This window comes from Marmota flaviventris, chromosome 9 (genome assembly GCF_047511675.1).
Source record: "Marmota flaviventris isolate mMarFla1 chromosome 9, mMarFla1.hap1, whole genome shotgun sequence".
Lineage (NCBI taxonomy): Eukaryota > Metazoa > Chordata > Mammalia > Rodentia > Sciuridae > Marmota > Marmota flaviventris.
Window position 1 is genome coordinate 33982508 of NC_092506.1, and position 21692 is coordinate 34004199.

At 35.0% G+C, this 21692-nt stretch overlaps 1 protein-coding gene across 1 annotated transcript in view; it reads left to right on the forward strand.

The window, feature by feature from the left end:
* The window catches only part of Dcdc1 (doublecortin domain containing 1), a 451021-nt gene that overhangs the window by 368406 nt on the left and 60923 nt on the right, over positions 1-21692 (forward strand). Inside the window, 3 exon segments of the mRNA XM_027936717.2 lie at positions 194-317; positions 13130-13305; positions 20523-20622. Coding sequence (XP_027792518.2) covers positions 194-317; positions 13130-13305; positions 20523-20622 — 400 coding nt within the window.

Consider the following 21692-nt stretch of genomic DNA (forward strand, 5'->3'; position numbering starts at 1 on the left):
TTTTCTGATTTTTAAAATCTAGTGTTTTTAAATTAGTTTCATTTGTGTCTCTTGTAAGCAGCAAATGATCAGACTGGCGTTTTTATTTCAAACTAAGTCTTCGCCTAGTACATAGCAAGTACTCAATTAAAATATGTATTTTGAAATGGCATTTAGCCTTGCTACATCTCATTTTGTTTTTATTTCGCTTTAGGTGGGCCATAAAACATGAAGGGATCAGTAAGCCAGGCCAATGGAAGCATTCCAGAGTTGAAAATCCCCTATGGAACAAGCTTACTTACATGTGGCCGGTCCTTCCCAGTGGACAACTTAATGAGGTTGTATGGCTTAGTAGAAGAGGCAGTTGTTGGGACTTACTTTATGACCCCATATGTGATCATCCTGCTGAAAATTTCCATGCATCTTTTGAATTGTAGTTGTTCTATATCAAAGATAAAACTTACTCCTTCTGTAGATGTGTTCAAGTTTTTCATTATGATAACAAATTAATCTATTTCTTCTTGCCCATCAAATTTATTTACAAATATATTATTTATTATGTGTTTTTAAATTTAGTTCTTAAGCATACACATATTCAAAATATTGTATGTTTCTATTAAATTGAAATTTTATCATTATTTAGAAACTCTAGTCTAATTAAAGTTTCATTTATACAAAACTAATAGAAAATATCAATTTTTGTTGGTGTTTTTGGTTATTATTTGTTTAGTATAGATTCTTTTCATCCTTTTACTTTCTAGTTTTATATATTCTGTCTTTGGAGAGTTCTGGTAATCAGCATGTAGTTAATTTGAGAAATTTATCTAATGATCTCTATCTTTAAAATAAAGCATTTGTTCTTTTCTGATTTTTGTAATTATAGATATATTTGGATTGTTATTCATTTTCTATTTGTCCTAACTTTTCTGTACCCTACCCCAACTTTTTGTAGTTTGGAAGTTATACCCTCTGCATGCTCTGTTGTCATTGTTCTTCTCTTAATCTGAATATATTTCAGCCTACATACATAAGTCATCAAAGTGCAAAGTTAAATATATTCACTCTTCTTTCAAATAATCAATAACAGAATATATAACTACAATCATATTATTTGTGATATAAGGTATTATTGTCATATACTTAAGTGGTATCTTTAAAAAAAATTCTCTTGGATATAAACATTGCTGTATGCAGTTAATGCGTATTTATGTCTACCCCCAGTTTCCATCTTTCTTGTTATAATTTCTTTTTACATCTCAGTCCCTCCACCTAGGGTTATTTTCCTTTGGCCTAGAACATCCTTCTTTTAGTTATTCGTAGAAAATGCTTTTGATATTTTTGTTGTTGCTGTTATTTGCTTTTTTGCATTACTGGAAATGGAACCCAGGACCTCACACATGCTAGGCAAATGCTCTACCACTGAGCTACATCTCCAGCCCTTTTTGTTTGTATTTTGAGATGGAGTCTTGTTATGTTGCTCATACTGGCCTCAAACTTGTGATCCTCCTAGATTATCTACCACAAGGCTCAGCTTTCTGTTTTCTCCTTATCTGAAAGTGTCTTTATGTTGCCCTCATTCATGTTAGGTATTTTCACTTAGCAAACTGAAGATACCACCACTGACTTCCTTGTTACTATGGAGAAGTCAGTGGTGGTTTCAAATGCTATGCCTTTTTCTATCTATTTGCTTTTAATATCTTTTCTTTGTAATTCTACAGTTTTACAACAGCATATCTGAGAGAGGATTTCTTCCCCTTCTCCTCCTCCTATGGTACTGGTGATTGAACCCAGGATTACTCTACCACTGAGCTACATCCCAGACTTTTTTTCCTTTCTTTTGAGAAAAGGTCTTACTAAGTTGCTAAGGTTGGCCCAGAGCTTGTGATCTCCTGCCTCAGCCTCCCAAGACACACAGGCACCATGCCTGGCTGAGGATTTCTTTTTATTTTATCCTGCTTCAGATTTACAGGTTCTTTGAGGTTCTTGAATCTGTGGGTTGATCTCTTGCATAATTTCCAGGAAATTATCACATATCCCTTCAAACATTCTCTCTCTGGTATGTATTCACTCCATTAATAGTCCTGGCTATACACCAGGACTTCTCATTTGACCTCCAAGTATCTTGACACATATTTTCCATCTTTTGCCTCTTTTTGATGCATTTTATATCATATTTTTCAGTCTATGGTATGAATTCTCAATGAAGATTATTTTTCTTCTCCACACAATGAAAATGTTTGAGGCAGTATATTTTACTTGCAGCTTTCTGGAGAGACATTATTTCTAGTTTGCCTATTTAATGAAATTTAGTCTATTATGCTTCTTATTTTATGAGGAGAGAGGGTCTCCTATGAGACTTCCCACCTAGATTGGGTGCTGAGTTTGTTTCCTATGCCCTTCCTTGGGTCAATTATACATAATAAAATATTTAACAATTTTACACTAGGTTTTGAATTATTGAGTTGTTTGTAACAGGGAGTCAATCAACTTACCGATTGTGTTGTATTTTCTGATCTAATCAAGTGTTTTTTTTCGTCCCCCTTAAACCATGCTTTCCTGTACTTCTTCACTGAGTAAACTGACGAGTCTCAGCACTTTAGGGAAAGGACACATGGTGTCTGAAAAGGAGAAGTCATTGCTTAAAGCCCCAAAGATGCCTTTTTACTTAGACTGCAGTGAAATAACAATCTAGAAAACTGAGATTTTCTTTTCTTTTTCTTTTTCATACCATGGATTGAACCCAGAAACACTTATCCACTGAGCCAAATCCCCAGCCCTTTTCATTTTTTATTTTGAATTAGGAACTTGCTAAGTTGCCTAGGGCCTCACTAATTTGCTGAGTCTCGCCTTAAATTTGTGATCCTCCTGCCTCAGCCTCATGCCCTGCAAAAGCTGTGTGCCACTATGCCTGGAAAAAGCTGAGTTTTACAGAAAAAAAAAAAAAAAAGGAGAGCTTCTAAACAGCAGAGCCTGTGGGTGGGCAATGGATGGTCTGGGATTTGACAATTAAATGATCCTAGGAATTAATGTTGTGAGATATAGGGTTCATAGCACTAGTGAGAGCCAACATGGAGTCCAGGATAGAAGGTTGGCATGGAAAGACCAGTAGGGCCACATATGCCAAGAAAAAACCACTTTGGCTTGCTCTGATTGTAGATTTTTCTCTAGAAGTCCAAGAAGGACAGAGGCTAAAATCTAGAAAACAGGCAGGATATTAGCTGGTGGTGACCAAATGCCAGCAGTTTGCCCAATAATCAAATAGGTCAAAAGCCATGACCTTTGAGGCCTCTGAGGATCCAGGACAGCTATTTATCTAAATGTTATTTATTGTATTCAAGTATCTATATAGAGAGACCATGGGCCCCTTTTACCAATGGTAAATGGTTTATTGAACTTTCATCTAAACTCAGAAACTATCTTGAGGAGAAGCTTGCCCTTGAAAGGAGACAAAAATTCTGGCAAGAAGTTTGACCTTCAAATATAATTGAATATGTATCAAAATGACAAAATTAAAAAACAAAAAAGAGGTTTTTTTCTTATATATATTGGCAAAACCGGGATACCTCTAATCCACCGAATGGATAGAGGGATGGACAGGGAAGCCTATAAGAAGGTACTTTTTGTAGAATGAGAGACAATTGTAATTTTCACAAATTTCACAAATATTGTGGTTATCTTTTATGTCAGTCAAAGTAAAAGTCATTCAATAAATTTATTTAAGTTAGGATACCTAAGCTAACCAGATTGAGAAAACTACCACAAAAGAGGGTTTCAAAAGAAACAGGTCATGGAGATGGCCAGGTATTCAGAAAAATAAAATAAAATTGATGATTTAAATATGTGTGTTCTATCTACATAACAAGAGTTTACCACCTTTGGAAGTGTTCAGTAATATTCTAACAGCTTTAATATGTTTGATGAATGGATTTTCTATTTCTCTTTAGATCATTTACCTTAAAAAATAACATTTTGCTTATGGTCTAAGATTTGACAACTGAATGATCTTAGGAATTAATACATATAACTTCAGTTTTTTTTCTAGCCATTCAAATAGAACAGTAGCTTTTGTGTGGAATGGATAATTTACTATACTCCAACAAAACTCTGACCTTCACTTATAAACTGAAGGGAGAGATCTAAGGTATTAAATTAATTGAAGTCAGGCAAACTGACCATGTATTTCAAATGACTCAGTCTGAGGGTCCTGCTATGTCTTGAAATGTTTGAGGAAGAGAAAAAAGTAAGTTACCAAGCCTGGAATTCAGATAGCTCTCAAATTTAAATATAATCAATTTTGCTTCAAGCCTGGATCCATCAGATTAGTAGGAACCATATTTTTTTCCAGTCTTATTTTCACACAGTTGATTTTTAGCATAAAGATTATTTTATTTCAGCATATAATTAAGTGCAATTAATAATTTGGTTGTAAAGACTGTAATTAGGAAATGTAACATTTTTATTGTGGAATACAGAATACTTTGGGCACTGTAAGCATATGTATTAATTTTATTACAAACTTAATCTTTGAACTTCACCATTTTTCTAACTACTATTTGTTACATATTTAGGCAGTGCATAAAGAACAAGAAAGGATATAGACATAGTCCCTAACTGAAGCTTACAGTTGTAAGTCAGAAAGGAAGAAACTAGAAAAAGAGGCATAGCTGATGAATAAAGGAGGAAGAAATTCAAATAAAAATTTGGGGTTCCAGAAATAAAAGGCTAATTGTTGACCAAGTTAATTCAGTCATACAATCAGAGTAAAGAAAGTGTAGCTGGGATGACTGCCTGAATTGGCCTAAAAATTAAGTCAAAATTCTGAACCTAAGAAAACCATTTAAAAGACACTATCTTGAGTGAGAGTCCAATTCTCCTGTTAATTCTTTAACAAGAACTTTCCAAAGTAGAATGATGAGTAAGGGAAGATGTAAGGAAATATAAACAATATGTAAATATGGGATTATTTTTGTAGTTTCTCTGAATGCATTAATGCTCTAAACTGTTTACCTCTCAGTGGTGACAGCTGATCTGAGAACTGATTTCATGCTGTTATCGCTTTTAAATATTATTCATTCTAAAAAGAAATTGATAATTTTTTTATCAACAAACAGCATCTCATGTATTTGGGGATACCAATATTTTAAAAATATTTTTTAAATAAAGGCTTATAAAAAGCAGAATCATCATTAGTAACTATGATCATGGGAATAATTTATACAAACTCAATAATTTATACAAACTATGATCATGGGAATAATTTATACAAACTCAATAATTTATACAAACTATTTTCTCACACCTTGAGTAAAAAGTTATGAATTGAAAAATTGTATTTCTTAATACTTAAATGTAAGGAGCAATGGATTTTTCATATTCAAGAATGAAATCTTTGAAAAAAAAGTGATGTCAAAGAGACTTAAGATTTTGGAATGTATATTGGATACTGACTTAAAAATTTCTAAATTAAATCATATCTCTTTGGATGGGCTCACGCTAGACCAAAAGAAAAAAAAAGTTAAAAGTACAAATTTTATTTATCTGTTAAGAGATGATATTTCTAGTAGCCAAAAGTGATAAGAGGCATGTCCTTGGAGGCTTCTGAGGATTCAGGACAATATAGGTTTTTACACATAGACCATGGACCCTTTCTATCAATAGCAAATGGTCTTTTGAAATAAACTAAGAAACCATCTTGAGGAGAGGAGTGGGTAGACATGTATCCTTGAAAGCAAACAACAGATTACTTAAGGGAATATGGGAAGGTTCAAGAGAGAAAATTGAAGATTGATTTACTTATTAGTCTTTTAATAACAAATAGATGAAGTAGGGCCACACATGACTAAGAAATTGAGATCAACGAGCTGACTCTCAAAATGAAAACATGTTTTGTCCACTTAAGAGAGGTGAGAAAGAAAAAAGCATAATTATAATCCCTTCAAGGGAGCACCATGACAACTCAGGATTGCCTGACAGTGTAGCTGGGTCATGGAATATTGTGAACACAAGGAAAACCAGCAGAGAACGAATAGAGCCCTGGAAGACCTGAGAAAAAGTAGAACTCTAGCCCTATTTAATTATCCATGTTTTTGTTACCTTTTATTATCTTGAAACCATGTTTCTTTATTTCCATGAAGGACAAAATAAAGGTGCCTTAAACATTAGAACAAAAATTAAAGTTTTTTTTATTTTTATATTTATTTGTTCTTTTTAGTTGTACATGACAGTAGAATCTATTTTAATATATTTATACAAACATGGACTATCTTGCCACAGTCTGGCTGGGCACAAATGCTGCAGTCTGGCTGGGCACACAATCACGAGCCACCACACAGCTTGTAGATTCAAACAGCAACTCTTTATTCCCGAACTCACACCAGCCGTCTACAATCACGTTCTGGGGAAATCCATGTTCTCTGCCCAAATCCACGTTCACTGGGCTTCTATCTCCAAAATATACTGTCTGAATCCCGTGAGAACTCAAGGGGAACTCAGGCAGCAGGATACGCCCTATTCCCAGGAGGAATAATCTTAAACCTTAAACCTGGAACCTAAACTGGGAACGCCCTAAACACGATTATCTTAAAACCGGGAACACCCTAATCTGTCTTGGTCCTTGAGCAAGGTCACCTACATTCAATGTCGCTGCAACATGTCAGCAACATGGGGTATGCTGGCAAGGAAATTGTCATACCTACTTGGCTAATGGCTCCCAGCATCTCCCCCCTTCTGATTAATTAAACAACAAGCAATGTGGCTTAAGGACCGTGCCTGGTAGGTTGTCCAATTCAACATATGGTTCTTACCCGTCATCGGAAAACTGACCTTTAGGCGTCAGACTCCTGTCTTAGGTTGATACCACTGCAATTGGATCATACCCGTCACTGACTACCGGTCCAGCATAAGCCATTGGCCCCCAAATTTTAGACCATCACTAGCAGAAGGGAGGAGGATACAGAAATGCCACGACACCAAGCCAATTGACGGCTCCTTGGGAAAAATTGCATCACTGGTGACACCATCAGCAAAGATATGTCAGCACTACCACAATTAACATGGGGTGTGCTGGCAAGGAAATAAAAATTGCATCACTAGTGACACCATCAGCAAAGATATGCCAGCGTTACCACAATTCGCTGCACCAAACGATAGTTACATAGTCCAGGCAAGTTCTGCAAGCAGTTCAAAGCAGAGGAATCTATCAATATGTCCATTTCCTCCCAAAATCCGTTTCCTCCCAAAGTAAGTTGACTCCTTGATTGAGCATTACTTGTTGAGTTATATTCATTGATGCATCAGTTTATACAGCTTACTGTGATAGCTATCATAGAAGCTGTCTTCACCGGCACTGGGATGGAGATGGGAATTCTGGCAATGATGCTAAAAAAGACATTATCCTGAAAAGAATTATTAAATATAATGAAAAGGAAAGGTGAAAGTAAACAAACAGATCTGTTAACCTACTTTAAAAACAATCCTTAACAGCTGTTTACCTAATTTAAATTAGTAAACAAACAGATCTGTTAACCACCTTTAAAAACAATCTTTAACAGCTGTTTACCTAATTTAAATTAAACCATTTAAATCACGTGAATAAAAATAATAATAATTCTAATTAATAATAATAATAATAATTCTAATTATTCTAATTAGTATCCCAGTCTGTACACAATGTTGAGATTCACTGCAGAGTATTCATACATGTACAAAATTAAAGTATTTTAGAGGAAGAATTGCCATTGGTAGTACCCAGCTTGGAAAATTTTGAAACCCAAGCTAATTTTTCATCTCTTTGATTGGGTTTCTGTGATATCTCCCGTTGAAAAGAGAGGACTGTTGTGCTTCCTTCCTCCACCTGGAAAGTAAAGGAAGCCTACCTGAGTCAGCAGTGCTTTGGTGGTGCTAAAGCCCATGTCCACACTGGCTACCTCTTATGATGAGTTGGAAGTGAGAAGATCCAAATAGCTGGTAGCTTATGTATTACATTTCTAAAATGTTCCTCAGAAATACAGCTTGTGTAGAATATTGAAAAATTCTTAGTTCATATCCTGGGTCTATAAATTGGCAGGTTCACTGACTAAGCATGAAGAAGTCTTTGTTTTTTTTTTTCCTTGCCTTTCCTTCCGTATTTCAAAAAAGAAAAGAAGAAATATTAGCTATTTTACACTAGTCTTCAATATGAGAGTAATCTTAAATGAGATTTTTCTCTCCCACTTCTCTCACCTATCCACCCTTTACTTTCTGATCTTTTTCTTTTGACTGAAACTAGTGTAAAAGTTGATTTGTTCTGAATTGCTTAGTATTTTTTCTGTAGAATAGTTACAGATTGATCCTAAACTTACTTCTTAAAGGTTATGTGCCCCCACACAACTACTGTCATATTAAATAAAACTCTATACAATAAAAGAGTTTCAAATGAAAATATGATACATTTTTCATAGCCTTTAATTTTGTTTGGTCAAGAACCATAGTAAAGCCAGGTGCAGTGGTGCACGCCTGTAATCCCAGAGACTCAGGAGGCTGAGATAGGAGAATCGTGTGTTCAAAGCCAGCCTCAGCAATGGTGAGGCACTAAGCAACTCAGTGAGACCCTGTCTCTAAATAAAATACAAAAAAAATTAGGGCTGGGGATGTGGCTCAGTGGTTGAGTGCCCCTGAGTACCCAGTCACCAGCACCCACCTACCCCCTCCAAAATAAAAAGAATCAGAAAGGGAGAGCAAACTCATGTAGCTCTGTTGGTGGATAACAGGCACTTATTTAAGTAAACAGATTATAGTGTGCTCTTTGCAATTTAATCTCCATACAGGTGAAAGGTTCTCAGTGAAAGTAAGCAATAAAATAATACTTTTTAAATGCAAACTTTGCTTATTTAGAAGTGTGATAAATTAAGCTCATTGTATGTCACTGTATTAACATGTTTATTCAAATATAAAGGAAAAAGCATTAAACTAAAAAACGCTTCTCATCAAAATTTAAAACATTTGTTTATGTGGCTTTTCTCCTAATTAAAAGCAATTGTTGTTTACTCACTCATCTCACAAATTAGCACATCATAATTAGATGTCATTTCAGAATAAAATCTTCACAACTTTCAGATTTTATTTATAACTTATTTAAAACACTTTTTTCAGCATAATTGCAAAATTCTTAAAACTGTTTAGGAAATGTAAATTAGGTATAATTGTACTAATGTTATATTAGCTTTGAAAAAAAAAAAAAAAACATGTTCTCCTTGTCCATAAACTAAAGGCCTTGTGACTTGATCTGCGCTGGACTACCATGCCAGCACATTCCCCCAATCCATTTTTATCTTTGTCATGTTAGTTGGATACTCCCAGGACTCTAGGACCACCTTTATTGTGACCTTCTGAGGTTTTGCCTGCCAACATGACTTCCTTTTTCTTTGGGTAGGTACCTATGTCCCCTTTAGGAAATAGTTCCCACTTTTAGTTCATATGGATTATGATGTCTTTGGGTTCCCCAGAAACTGGTTATATGTTACAGTCTTATTAAGAAGTCCAGGGGCTGGGTATGTGGCTCAAGCGGTAGCGCGCTCGCCTGGCATGCGTGCGGCCCGGGTTCGATTCTCAGCACCACATACAAAACAAAGATGTTGTGTCCGCAGAAAACTATTAAAAAATTCTCCCTCGCCCCCCCCCCCTCTCTCTCTAAGATAAAAAAAAAAAAAGAAGTCCAGTCGCAGGGAACAGGAGTAAGGGACAAGAGGGCAGAAAGGAGAGTCAGTGTGAGAATGTGCTATCAAGCTGTTATCCAAGAAGCCACTGAAAGAGTGTTCTTAGCAGATTTTCTCTTAGAGAATAAAGGGAAGAATTTATACTTCAGCTTCCATCTCTCTTTGGTTAAAGATTTTCTCAAGTTATGCAGAAAATGACAAGTCAAAGATTCAAATGCAGTCAGGCTTGTTCAAGAGCCCAAACCCTTAGCCATTCTATATTGCTCTTACAAATGTTAGTCAATAATGAGAGCTAAGAGTAAACTAGAAGCAATGATACAGAGTAGTTAGTATTCTAGGGTTACAGGAGGAATGCTTCTTTGAGGCGATATTTGAGTAAAGACCCAAAGGGGAAGGATATTCCAGACAATGCAAAGAACCTGAGATAATGAAGGAACTATGAGGCACAAAATTACAGTTGCAGTGTGAACTGTGGAGAGAACAACAGGAGGCAATATTGGAGAGAAAGAAGAGAACAAAGAGGTGTGGATCACACAAGGGCCTTGTAACCACTGACACTTTTTTGTTTGTTTTTGAGACAGAGTCTCACTAAGTAGCTCAGGCTGGCCTCAAACCTGAGATCCTTCTGCCTTAGCCTCATGAATAGCTGGAATAACAGGCATGTGCCACCATATCTGGCTAACCATGCTGGGCCTTGTAGGCCATTATAAGACTTTTGACTCTTAATCTGAGACAGGAAACCATTGGAGGCTTTGAATCAGGGGAGGAATGTGCTCTGACTTCAGTCTTAATAGGATCTTGTGATAATAGAGGGAAAGAGACTAATGGAGGTAAGAATAAGTGGGTGGGAGCCTTTTGCAATCTCTGTTGGAGAGAAAATTATGTCTTTGACAAGGGTGATAGAGTAGGGGTAGATGAAAAGGAATGGAACCAGGTTTTGCTAATGGATGAAATTAGAAATTAGTACAAAAGGTCCTATGTTGGGAAATTTAGAGACACTTTAACTTGTGAACAAAAAATAAATCATAATGAAATTTTAAAAGACATATATTTAGAACCAAAGCAAAAAATGTGGGTTGAGAAGTATTCTTGAAGCAAAGTTCTAATTCTAAATGTTTGTATTAAAAAAGAAGGTATCTCTCTCTCTCTTTAAAAAAAAGGAGGGAAGATAAAAATTAATGAGATAAGCATTCAATTTAAGGAATTAGAAAAATAATGGTAAAATGAGCTGTAAGAATTGGAAGAAGAAATAAAATTATAAGAGCAGAGACTGATATAATAGATACTATCTATATAATAGAATCATTAAAACAAAAAGTCAGTTATTTGAAAATATTAATAAAGTGAATTTATCCAGTGAAACTGATTAAAGAAAAAGAGTAAATAATATCAAAAATAAAAGAAAGATATATGTATGGATGCTGAGAGATTAAGAAGAGATTTATGATTATAAATAACTTTCTGCTAATAAACATAATAATGTAGATAAGTGAAATAATCAATTCTTGGGCAAAAGTAATGTATTTAAAAGGAGCCAAGAAGAGTCAGGGAGCCTAAATAGTCCAATAACCATAGAAAAAAATAGAATTAGTAGTAGCTAAAATCTCCCAGAAAAGAACACTCTAACCTAACGATTTTATTGATCGATTCTACCAAACATGTTTTTAAAAATTCAGAATACAAAAAAAGAAGCAACATTGTCCTACTCATTCTGTAAGGCTAGAATAACACTGATACCAAACCTTGATGAGGATAGAATAAGAAAACTACATGTTAACTTTATTTATGAATGTATAAATGAAAATCCTGAAAACAAATATTGCAAATTGAATTCTGCAATCTATAAAAATGATAATACATCATTTGGATTCATCCAGGAATATACCATTAGTTTAAACTTTGAAAACCAATTAATGTAATTAATACAAAGCTGATGAAAGTATAAGTAATCATATGAGCACAGTAAATTTAAGGAAAAAGAGCATTATATGATTCAATGCACAGTGTAGAAAAAACATTTTTGTAGTGCTGGGGATCAAACCCAGGGCTTAATATGTGCTGGGCCAGCACTCTGCCACTGACTGAGACCTCTAGCCCTGAAAGAACACCCTTAAAAATATGCAATTTTCTTAACCTAATATACAGAATACATATTCCAAACAGACTTTTTAAAAAACAAAAGAAGCTGATTCATAAATATATATGGGAAATAGCATGGGCTCCACAAGAGCCAATATCCAAAGGAGAATAACAAGGTAGAAGTACTTGACCTCCTAGACATGAAAACTTACTAGATCTAAAACTGTTGTAATCAAGGCATTTGATACTGCATAGGGGTCGATAAATAGACATACTAAAGAGATTGGAACACAGAAACAGACTTACTCTCTTATAGGAAGTTATGGTATTTCTCTACCATTCCCCATATTGCATCAACAGGAGATGCTACAGATAATTTTCTATGCAGGTAGAAGGAAGCTACGAATGAATTAACTTGGACTAGCCATGCCTAGCATCATCTCTGATCACTCTTTCCCTCATTTACTCTTCTTGTGGGAGTGTCTGTGAACAGCAATACTTTCTACAGTTGCTTATTAAACTATGCTCTGGGAGCCATCCTTGCTTTCTTTTATTGCCCAAGCATCATGTTCTATTAATTTTAAATTTGATAGATACACTTTTTCCCATCCTTTACTGAACTAGCTCCTACTGAGGCTTTAGGACTGTTCAAAGGCAGTATTTAGTTAGGGTCTTATATAGTTCTACAGCACAGAGTATGGAACTCTGTCACTATTATACTTACACAATTGTAATTGCCAGTTTATTTCTATGTAAGTTTCTATATTTCCCCAAAGTTCTGAAAGTATAACTTTAAGTAAATCCCTTAAGGGAGAGTATCCTACCTGTTTGGAGTTTTATTGTCAGGGCCTAGTACTATCCCTGGAATGTAGTTAATAAACATTTGATAATATACTGATTCATAAATAAATGGATATATGGATGAAGAGATAGAAAGTGAGTGAATTCCAGAACAATTCATCTAAAATGTATTTAAGGTATTTCATCATATTATTCTGCTTTATAAAAAAATTATTTCTTTATAATCTTTTTGCCAAATCTGGTTTAAGATGATATTATTCCAGGCTATCATAATACCACTTTTTGCACATTCTTCTTTTCTTTACATTGATTAAAGATACTTCATGATGAGGGAAAAAAAACTCCAAGTTCTACTTTTCTAGAATGGTGTTTCTGTCAAATGGAATAAATCATCCACAAATCTTACATAAATTTTTAAAATCATTAATTTTCATCTTTATGCAAATAAAAATGTTAATTAGAATTATCTGGAATAGCCAAGGGGCCCAATAAATATTTGCTGAATAAATGAAAGTTTAAATATATAATTCTAGAAGTGACTCTTTTTATTATCACATTTTTATAATTTCTTTCTAAAGGACTTTGATTGGCCAATAGAAGGACTGCTTATTCCCAACAGCCCTCCCATGAAGAAACCCATCCAGAAGACACCAGAGCAGTATGTCCCTATGAGACTCAGAGTTTTGAGGAATGGAGATAAGAATAAAAGCAGATCCCTTGTTACAATTTGTCCAGAAATATCATCTAAAACACAGTAAGAATGACTTGCTCATCATTATCATTAAATATACTTTCTAGTTTCTATAGATTTTTGTCTACTTTATTATGAGTGTTTTTCTGGGGGTAATTATGTATTTATTTAGAAAGAGTGCTCCTAGTTGATATTTAAAGGTGAAAACAGATACAAAAATTCATTTAGTTGCTATATCAGGAAATTAATTCGATCTCTGCTGATATAGGCTAGGAACAGGAGAAAATAATGAATTAGAAATAAGTATCTTTGATTTTAAAAAGGTTCTATGAGAAATGTCTGTTTGGAATTAGCACTTTTGCTTGAGTTTTATTAACATATGTTGATATAACTGAACTCACAAATTGCTTCTTAATTATAACTTTGTAATTCTTCATTTAAGTTACTATTATACACAATTATTCATATTTATACCTTTGAAATACATAATGAACAAATACAGTTCTCAAAAGTATAGCTTTATATAACATATTCTTTCCTCTGGATATTTTAAAAGTTTATCTTCCTAGAAAAGCATTGATTTTACCTTATGATTGAAATAAAATCTTTCTAAACAGTCAGTGTTTTTCTAACATTGGTGAAAAATCACCTGTTATATTTTTATTACATTTTATGAAAAAGTAATCATAGGTCATTGAGAAGCTTTGATGTAAAGAATGAGTTAAACACATTGTTTCTCATATAATTACCAACAATATTACCTCTTGACCTTTCATTTGAAACATTTAGGATATTTGAAACTGCCGATAATGGTTTAATATTACTTTCTTCACATTGATTAAATATACTTCATACATCGCTGAACAATGAGTAACATTCATATTGGCTGTCCACTGAACTGCCTGTAAAGATGATAAAGTAAAAAATTAATCTTCAAAGTAAAGTCAAGCCTGAAATTGAAATCTTTGACGCATACATTTCATAATTAGCTCATTCTGCTACATGTAAAATGTGAGGTTAATGCCTTTAAAAAAGTGTCTGACCTTTTTCCTAAAAGCCCAAAGTTAATACATGATTTCTTATTTATTTATTTTTATTCTAATCTTTAACTGTGGCTCAAAATTATATGCAGGTAAGATCACATTAATGTTTTAAAATGCAGGTTCAGTCAGGGAATCCAAACATTTTGAGAGACTGGCAACTTTGGGCAATTATTCTGGCAAAGAGTATATGAAACTGTCCATTGTCTGACATTTATTTTTATGGAATAGTGGGTCTGGTTCATCAAGCATTCGGACATTATTTACTTTTTCATGAATTATATATTCCTGAGAAATTAAAATGCATTGGCATGTACTTGACACTAAAATTGTACTAAATATTATGTAATCTTTGTTGGCTCAAAAGTATTCTACAGGATCATCAATAGCATCCCTCCCCCCATCTCTGCTGTATGTGAACACTGGTTAACAAAAGGTTTACATGGAAAGAGTCTTGGCTAATACTGCAGAACGGCCATGTCGCCCACCTGTTGAAGGGTCTGTTTATATTGTGTGAGTGGCATCCCAGTGTCATCCAAGATAGAAGCCCAGCAATGCTGCTTTTAACAAATACAAGCTACATATCTTGCAGAAGAAATAAATTCTGTTGATATACATGGATACATTCCTTGAATTAACCTGAAACTTAGTTATAAAAAGAAAGAGGTTCCATTGGTTAGTGCCTTTACAAGTAAAATCATGAGAGAAAGATGAAATAGAAATCTAGTTTAATTAAACCCAGCTCTGGTTCTGCTATCCTTCGGTTATTTAATAACTCCCTGTAGACAGTTTTGAGGGTTTCTCTTTGTTATTGTTTCCTCCATCTGCAAAACCAAATGAAGATCAAATGGTATTATTTTTCACTTAATTGATATTATTCTTAGTGACACAATCTTCTCAATTAGTCTTGATAGTGGCTGCCAAGAATATATAACTTAAAAACTGATATTTTTTTGTCAGAGGCAAATTTCATTTTTTAGAATTGTATTTTAAGCAAAGAAAATTTTATAAGTGATACTTTAAGGAATAATAATAAGAAAGGCTCAATATAAAGCTCTATAGTAAACTTTATATTTCAAATCATTTCAACGTACATATAATAATTGTTAATAAGTTGTGACCTCTGGACTTACTCAAGCTCCTTACTATAGCTTTTAAGGCCTTTTATAAACAATCCCTCTATATTTCTCTAGTTATAATTCTTACCAACACTTCCCCCAGTCCCACTTCAAAACCCCACACTGCCCAACACCTCCCATCTCCATAATAAGAAGCATATTCTGATGATAAGTTTGGACATTTCTAGATGTTAACCCTGAACTCCACATTGCATTGCTTCCCACTGAGATTTTTGTAGCTGCTCTACACTCCGTTGCACCAGTTGTCCTGGCCTCCTCCCAGCCTCATAACTACCATTCTGTTTCACACTTACCTGCAATGCCTCAATCTGTGAGATGGAAATAGGAATGGTGTATGTGCTGTCTGCTATGGAACAGTGTATTCTAGCTAATCGAGGTATTACAGATTCACTTTAATTGTATTAGTGTATTACAGATTCACTTTAATTGAAGTTTAGTATTTAATTGTATTAGTGGAAATTCTTTGTTTGAAAGAAAGATAAGACTGTTTTAGGGTAAATCATGGTAAATCAAGACCTCCTATTATCAAAGGCCTACAGTACAGACTCTGTCTCTAAATAAAATACAAAAATAGAGATGGGGATGTGGTTCAGTAGTTGAGTGCCCCTGAGTTCAATCCCTAAACCAAAAAAAAAAAAAAAAAAAGGGGAGGGGGAGCTACAGTAAGCCTCAAGTCAGTGCTTATTGATTGAATGAATGAATCATTACATTTGATCACTATTATTTCATTTAATAAAGAGATTCTAAAAGTGCAAAGAATGTTTTTCTAACTCGAAAATTCGAATAATACCGTTTGTGATCATGATTATTTTTCTTTTAAAAAAATGTTTCGGTTTGGGACTGGGGAGCATAACTCAAAGGTAGAGCACTTGTCTAGCATGTATAAGACTCTTGAGTTCAATCCACAATAGTGCAAAAAACACACAAAAGTTTAGGGTTGAATTAATAATAGAACCATATGTGAATAAAACAGACAAAATTAATGTAATCTCTGTGTTTTTTTCAAAGGTGACAAATTTACATCTCACAGTGTTCAATTTTATTGGATTTAAAAAATTTTTTATTTGTTTTAAGTAGTTATACTTGACAATAGAATGCATTTATGCACTTTGATATACCATACATAGATAGGATATAATCTCTCATTTTTCTGAGTGTGCATGTTGCGTAATCATATTGGTCATGCAGTCACATATATAAATACAGTAATAATGTCTGTCTCATCCTACTATCTTTCCTATCCCACATCCCCTTCTATCTCCTCCCATCACTTCCCTCTACCTAATCTAAGGTGACACTATTCTTCCCTAGTACCCCCTGCCTTATTGTGAATTAGCATTTGCATATTAGAGAAAACATTTGGCCTTTGGTTTTGTGGGATTGGCTTATTTTGCTTAGCATGATATTCTCTAACTCCAACCATCTACTGGCAAATGCCATAATTTCACTCTTCTTTAAAGCTGAGTAATATTCCATTGAGTATATATACCACATTTTCTTTATCTATTCATCCATTGAGGGACACCTAGGTTGTTCCATAGTCTAGCTATTGTGAATTGAGCTACTGTAAACATTGTTGTGGCTGCATCACTATAGTATGCTGATTTTAAGTCCTTTGATAGCTGGGTCAAATGGTTGAAGAGGACTAGAATATTGCAAATTAATTTTCTTATGTATAATACTCATAGTATACTTGTTTATAAAACAACATGTTATTATTTAATATGTAGTATGAAGTTTAGTATTTAATTGTATTAGTGGAAATTCTTTGTTTGAAAGAAAGATAAGACTGTTTTAGGGTAAATCATGGTAAATTAAGACCTCCTAATTTTTCATATGAGAGATAATTAATAATTTAATGCTAATACAATCAAATCTTGAATAATTTGTTTCAGAAATGTTAATCCTGAAAGGAAAGAGAAAATCTGTGTTACTAAGAATTCTGTGACAGAAATAAATGAGACTGAATTTCATCATCTTTTGGAGAGGTAAATATTTAATATGCTAAATGTAAAGGCATTTTCCACTCAAATGCCTGAATTATTGTGTACAACATTAACAAAAAGTACATTTGTATCTACATAAGAAACAAATCGTTAATTATAAAAGTCTTGCTAAGCTGCCTGTACTGGTATTGAACTTGGGATCCTTCCACCTCAGTCACCCCAGTGGCTGGGATTATGGGGTATGCCATCTTCCTCACTGCATTACTTTTCTCATGCCAGGTGCTTTATAGTGTTACCATATTTATCTGTAAAACAGCCTCAGGAGATAGGTACTGTAGTATCCATCTGTAGTGTAAAATGTCTCATATTAGAGTAACAGATGTAGAACTTTTTCTTGATGCCTTCTGCTTCTTGCACACAACCTGTAGTATTAGAAAACCCACTGGGTCAAAGGACAAGGGGTTTAATATTAAGTCCTACTTTGCTATTAACTAGCTGGAAGCCTTCAGCAAAGCCTTGCCCTTCATTTACTACAAATGAAGCAAATGAAGCTCTAAGAAGTTAAGTAATTTTTTCAAGGTTACCCAGCCAGAATGTGAGAGGGATAGAATTTGAGCGCAGACAATCTGATTTCAGAGCCCACATTCCTTTTCAGGAACTTAAAATCTAGTTATTTTCTTTTCCTTTTCTCACTCATATTGGCTAGCATGTGAAGTAGACAGAAGAGTTAAATACAGTGTGAAACTCTTTGTCCCAATCCTCTTTAGCCCACCCACATATGCCAAACTCAACATTAATTAGGGTTACACAACAGAGAGAAGGAAACATCCACTAACCACCCATTCCTTCTATTCTCTCAAACACTGTCCTAAAACAAGATATCCCAGACTCTAAACAGTTCCCCTAGGAAAATATGAGTGGGAGCAGAAGTGATGTTGGTAGCTCTTCTTAGGCCATATTGTAACTGCTTGAACCTGCAAAGATGTTGATGTGGAGGAAGTTAGAAGGAATTGGGTTGAGTCTCTGGCTGTCATCCAAACAGAAGCGTGGAGATTTGTGACCGTGACTTGATGCTCTTGTGGTCCCCTTCTGCTCCTTCTACCTCACCAACTCTTATGGATGAGGAACACGGCCCAGTCTCCACTGGTCTATCAGCTTTCAGAATTAAGGCACAGGACATAAAGACTTAATTCTCACAGGTTTATTTCCTTCTGAGGCAGTCTCAAAAAAATAGAGGGCCTAGAATGTTTTCTCTAGTATGCGGATGCTATTCACAATAAGGCAGGGGACACTAGGGAAGAATAGCATTACCTTAGATTAGGTAGAGGGAAGTGAAGAGAGGAGAGGGGATATGGGGATAGGAAGAATAGCAGAATGAAAGTGACATTATTACTGTATGTATATATGTGACTGTATGACCAATATGATTCTGCAACATGTACACCCAGAAAAATGAGAGATTATATCCCATCTATGTATGATATATCAAAGTGCTAAATGCATTCTACTGTCATGTATAACTTATTAAAACAAATTTTTTAAAAAGGGCCCAATTATGTACTTAATTGCTTCATCTCAATGAAGGTAATAAAATTTAAACATGTTCTTTATTCAGCTGAGTCTTACTGATGAGCATGAAGATACTGCTAACTCACTTGCTATAAAAAGTACATTCTAACATCAAATATATTTAGCAAGAACCTTTCACTTTCCTCCTTCTAAAGGTAGGGTCACCACGGGAATATCCTTAGGAAATGCAGAATCACTCTCCTTAACTCTACTCCTTCCCCATAATTCCTACCTCTTTATCCCTAATATAAACTGGCTACCTAGGGTCCAGCCTCTCCCACTACCTGTCCATTTTCTAACTTTCTGGCCATTAACCTTCTAAAAGGCAAATCTATAATAACATGCATTTTCTCTAATATCTCCTGTGGCCTCCTGTTTGAGATAGAAGCCAGGTTCTATCCAGGATCCTGAGTGTTTTAAATTAATTCCTGTTTTCTTTTTCAGTTTCATCTGGCCCCTCCTCCAGTCCATACACTCAGCTGTAGCTTAGCCCCTTATGAACTCCTATTTACCCTTTGAAGTCCTACTCAAATGTCACTTCCATAGATTCATTGTTTTCCCTCTGTGTTCTTTCAGTACACTGGCAGCTACAATGTTACACTATAAGTCTGTTGCTAACTAGGTAGGCAGCTCTTCAGGGAACTTGTGCCATTTATTTCAATACCCACAGGGCATACCCAGCTCTTGTTTGAGAGGGAAAGAAATCAATATTTAGTGTTTAGCCAAGTCAAAAATTTCTATTTCAAAGAGTGCTGAGAGCCATAGCCAAGTAGGAATGACGCATGGCATTTTTGGTTGAAAGGTGACGCCAGCAAGCTATTGAGATGATAATGATTATGTTAAGATGTGCATTCAATGGGATATTAGACCCCTGCTGTCTGCCTTGGCCTGCTACTTTGGAGCTCGGCAGGACTCCCAGAGAGTTCCCATTGGTTGGGGAAGTGCGGTAGGAGGGATTTCTGGAGGAGGGATTTCCCGTTGGAGTAGTGTGTCCGGGGAGGAGCCGCGTGGCGTGGCCTTCGGCATTTTTCCTGGGAGCGTGTGTGGAGTGTGCTGGTGGAGTTCAGAAATAAAGTTTGTTCCTGCTTCAGTGGCTCCTGATTTGTGCCCAGCCAGACTGCGGCAGAAGAGATCATTTCTAGTGAAGAAAGCTAAGGGATTGCTTGGTGACTGATGGTGCCTTTTGCAATCTTGGAGAAAGATCAAAGTTTCAACAGTAAAAGTCAAGGAAGGTGTTTTAGAGAGAAGGAATAGCATGAACCAGAGGCGTAGATGAAAAGATGTAGGGCCCACTGAGAAATGAAGTCAGTAAGGATATGTCTACCTATTTGTTGGTCATGCCTGCCACTGTGCTGAGCACTTTTCAAATCAACTTTTAATCCTCACAACAATCCTGAAGATAAGAAATTTAGGCTGAGAAAGGTTAAAGACTTTTCCCCAAGCATCACAACTTGGATAGCTCTAAACTAGCTCAGCCCTGCAGACAGAGTTGTCAACACAACCCAGACCTTGATTTCTTTTATTTTCTCTCTCTATTGCTGGAAGCATTCTGTGTTCAAGGTCAGTTTTTATATTTTTTATTACAGGTGCACTGAAATTTTAAAATTACCTTCTGCAGCTCGGAGATTATTCAATGAAAAGGGCATGGAAATCTTTTCCCTAAAGGACCTGCAAAGAGATGAACTGGTAAACAAGTGGATTTGAAACAAAGTGTTACTATATGAATGCCACCAAAGGAAAAGTATCCTTCATTGGAAGACTTCAGATGCTTAGCATTGTTATTTTCTCTCAGGATTATCCTAACTCAGCAACCATCATAAAGTTATACTAATAACTAGCATCTTTGAGAACTTCCTGTGTGTTCATTTTGTGTTCATTACTACCCTTTGAGATGGAGGCTTCTGTTATCCCCACTAAAAACTGAAGAAACCAGAGAAGGCCATATTATTGACCAATTGTGATTTATCTCTCTGACTTTTAAGGAAATAGATCCTTTACTCTTTTTGAGGCATATGCAATATAGTTGTTTAATGATTTCTTAAAAATAATGTCAATTTTTCAGGAAAATATTATATCCAGTTTTTAATACACTCTATTTGGGAGGTTAGAGAAAGTTGAGAATCTGAAGGACTTTAGCAACCTAGTCTTTTCTCCCATTTTTGAATTCAAGGAATCAGCTCAGAATAAAACAAAAACAAAAATCTGCCCTAACTAATGCCTGAAATTCTTTACACTGAGAACAAAGATTGCATAATATTGTCAGAACTTGCCTCAGACTCTGAAGATAAGCAACCTTGAGAGACTCTTAAACCCAGGCACCAATGACTGATATCATAGGAAGCATATAGGGTGTTCTTGGAATTTAGTAGATCTTAATTTAAATGCTAATGCCATCACTTCAAAGAGTTTGTTTTTAATGTTTGTGTGTGTATGCTGCCATGATTATTTACTGTGTTTTTTTTTTTTTTTGAGACAGAATTTAGGCAACTTGTATTAAAACATACTGTAACAAAAGATAAATTTAGTCTAAAGGTAAGTGTAGATGAGGTTACCAGGGTATGGGTGTAAGGAAGATAAAATGGAGCCAGGATGATTGTACATTAACCTGCCACTCTCAATCAACATAAAGATTGAAACATGAGTGGTTGTATGATTTAGTGTATTCATAATATTATCAAGAAACGTGATGTTCAAGAAGAGTAATTTTTAAAGAAAGTTTCCTTAGGTCCTCACACAAAGAGTCTTTGTACTGATGA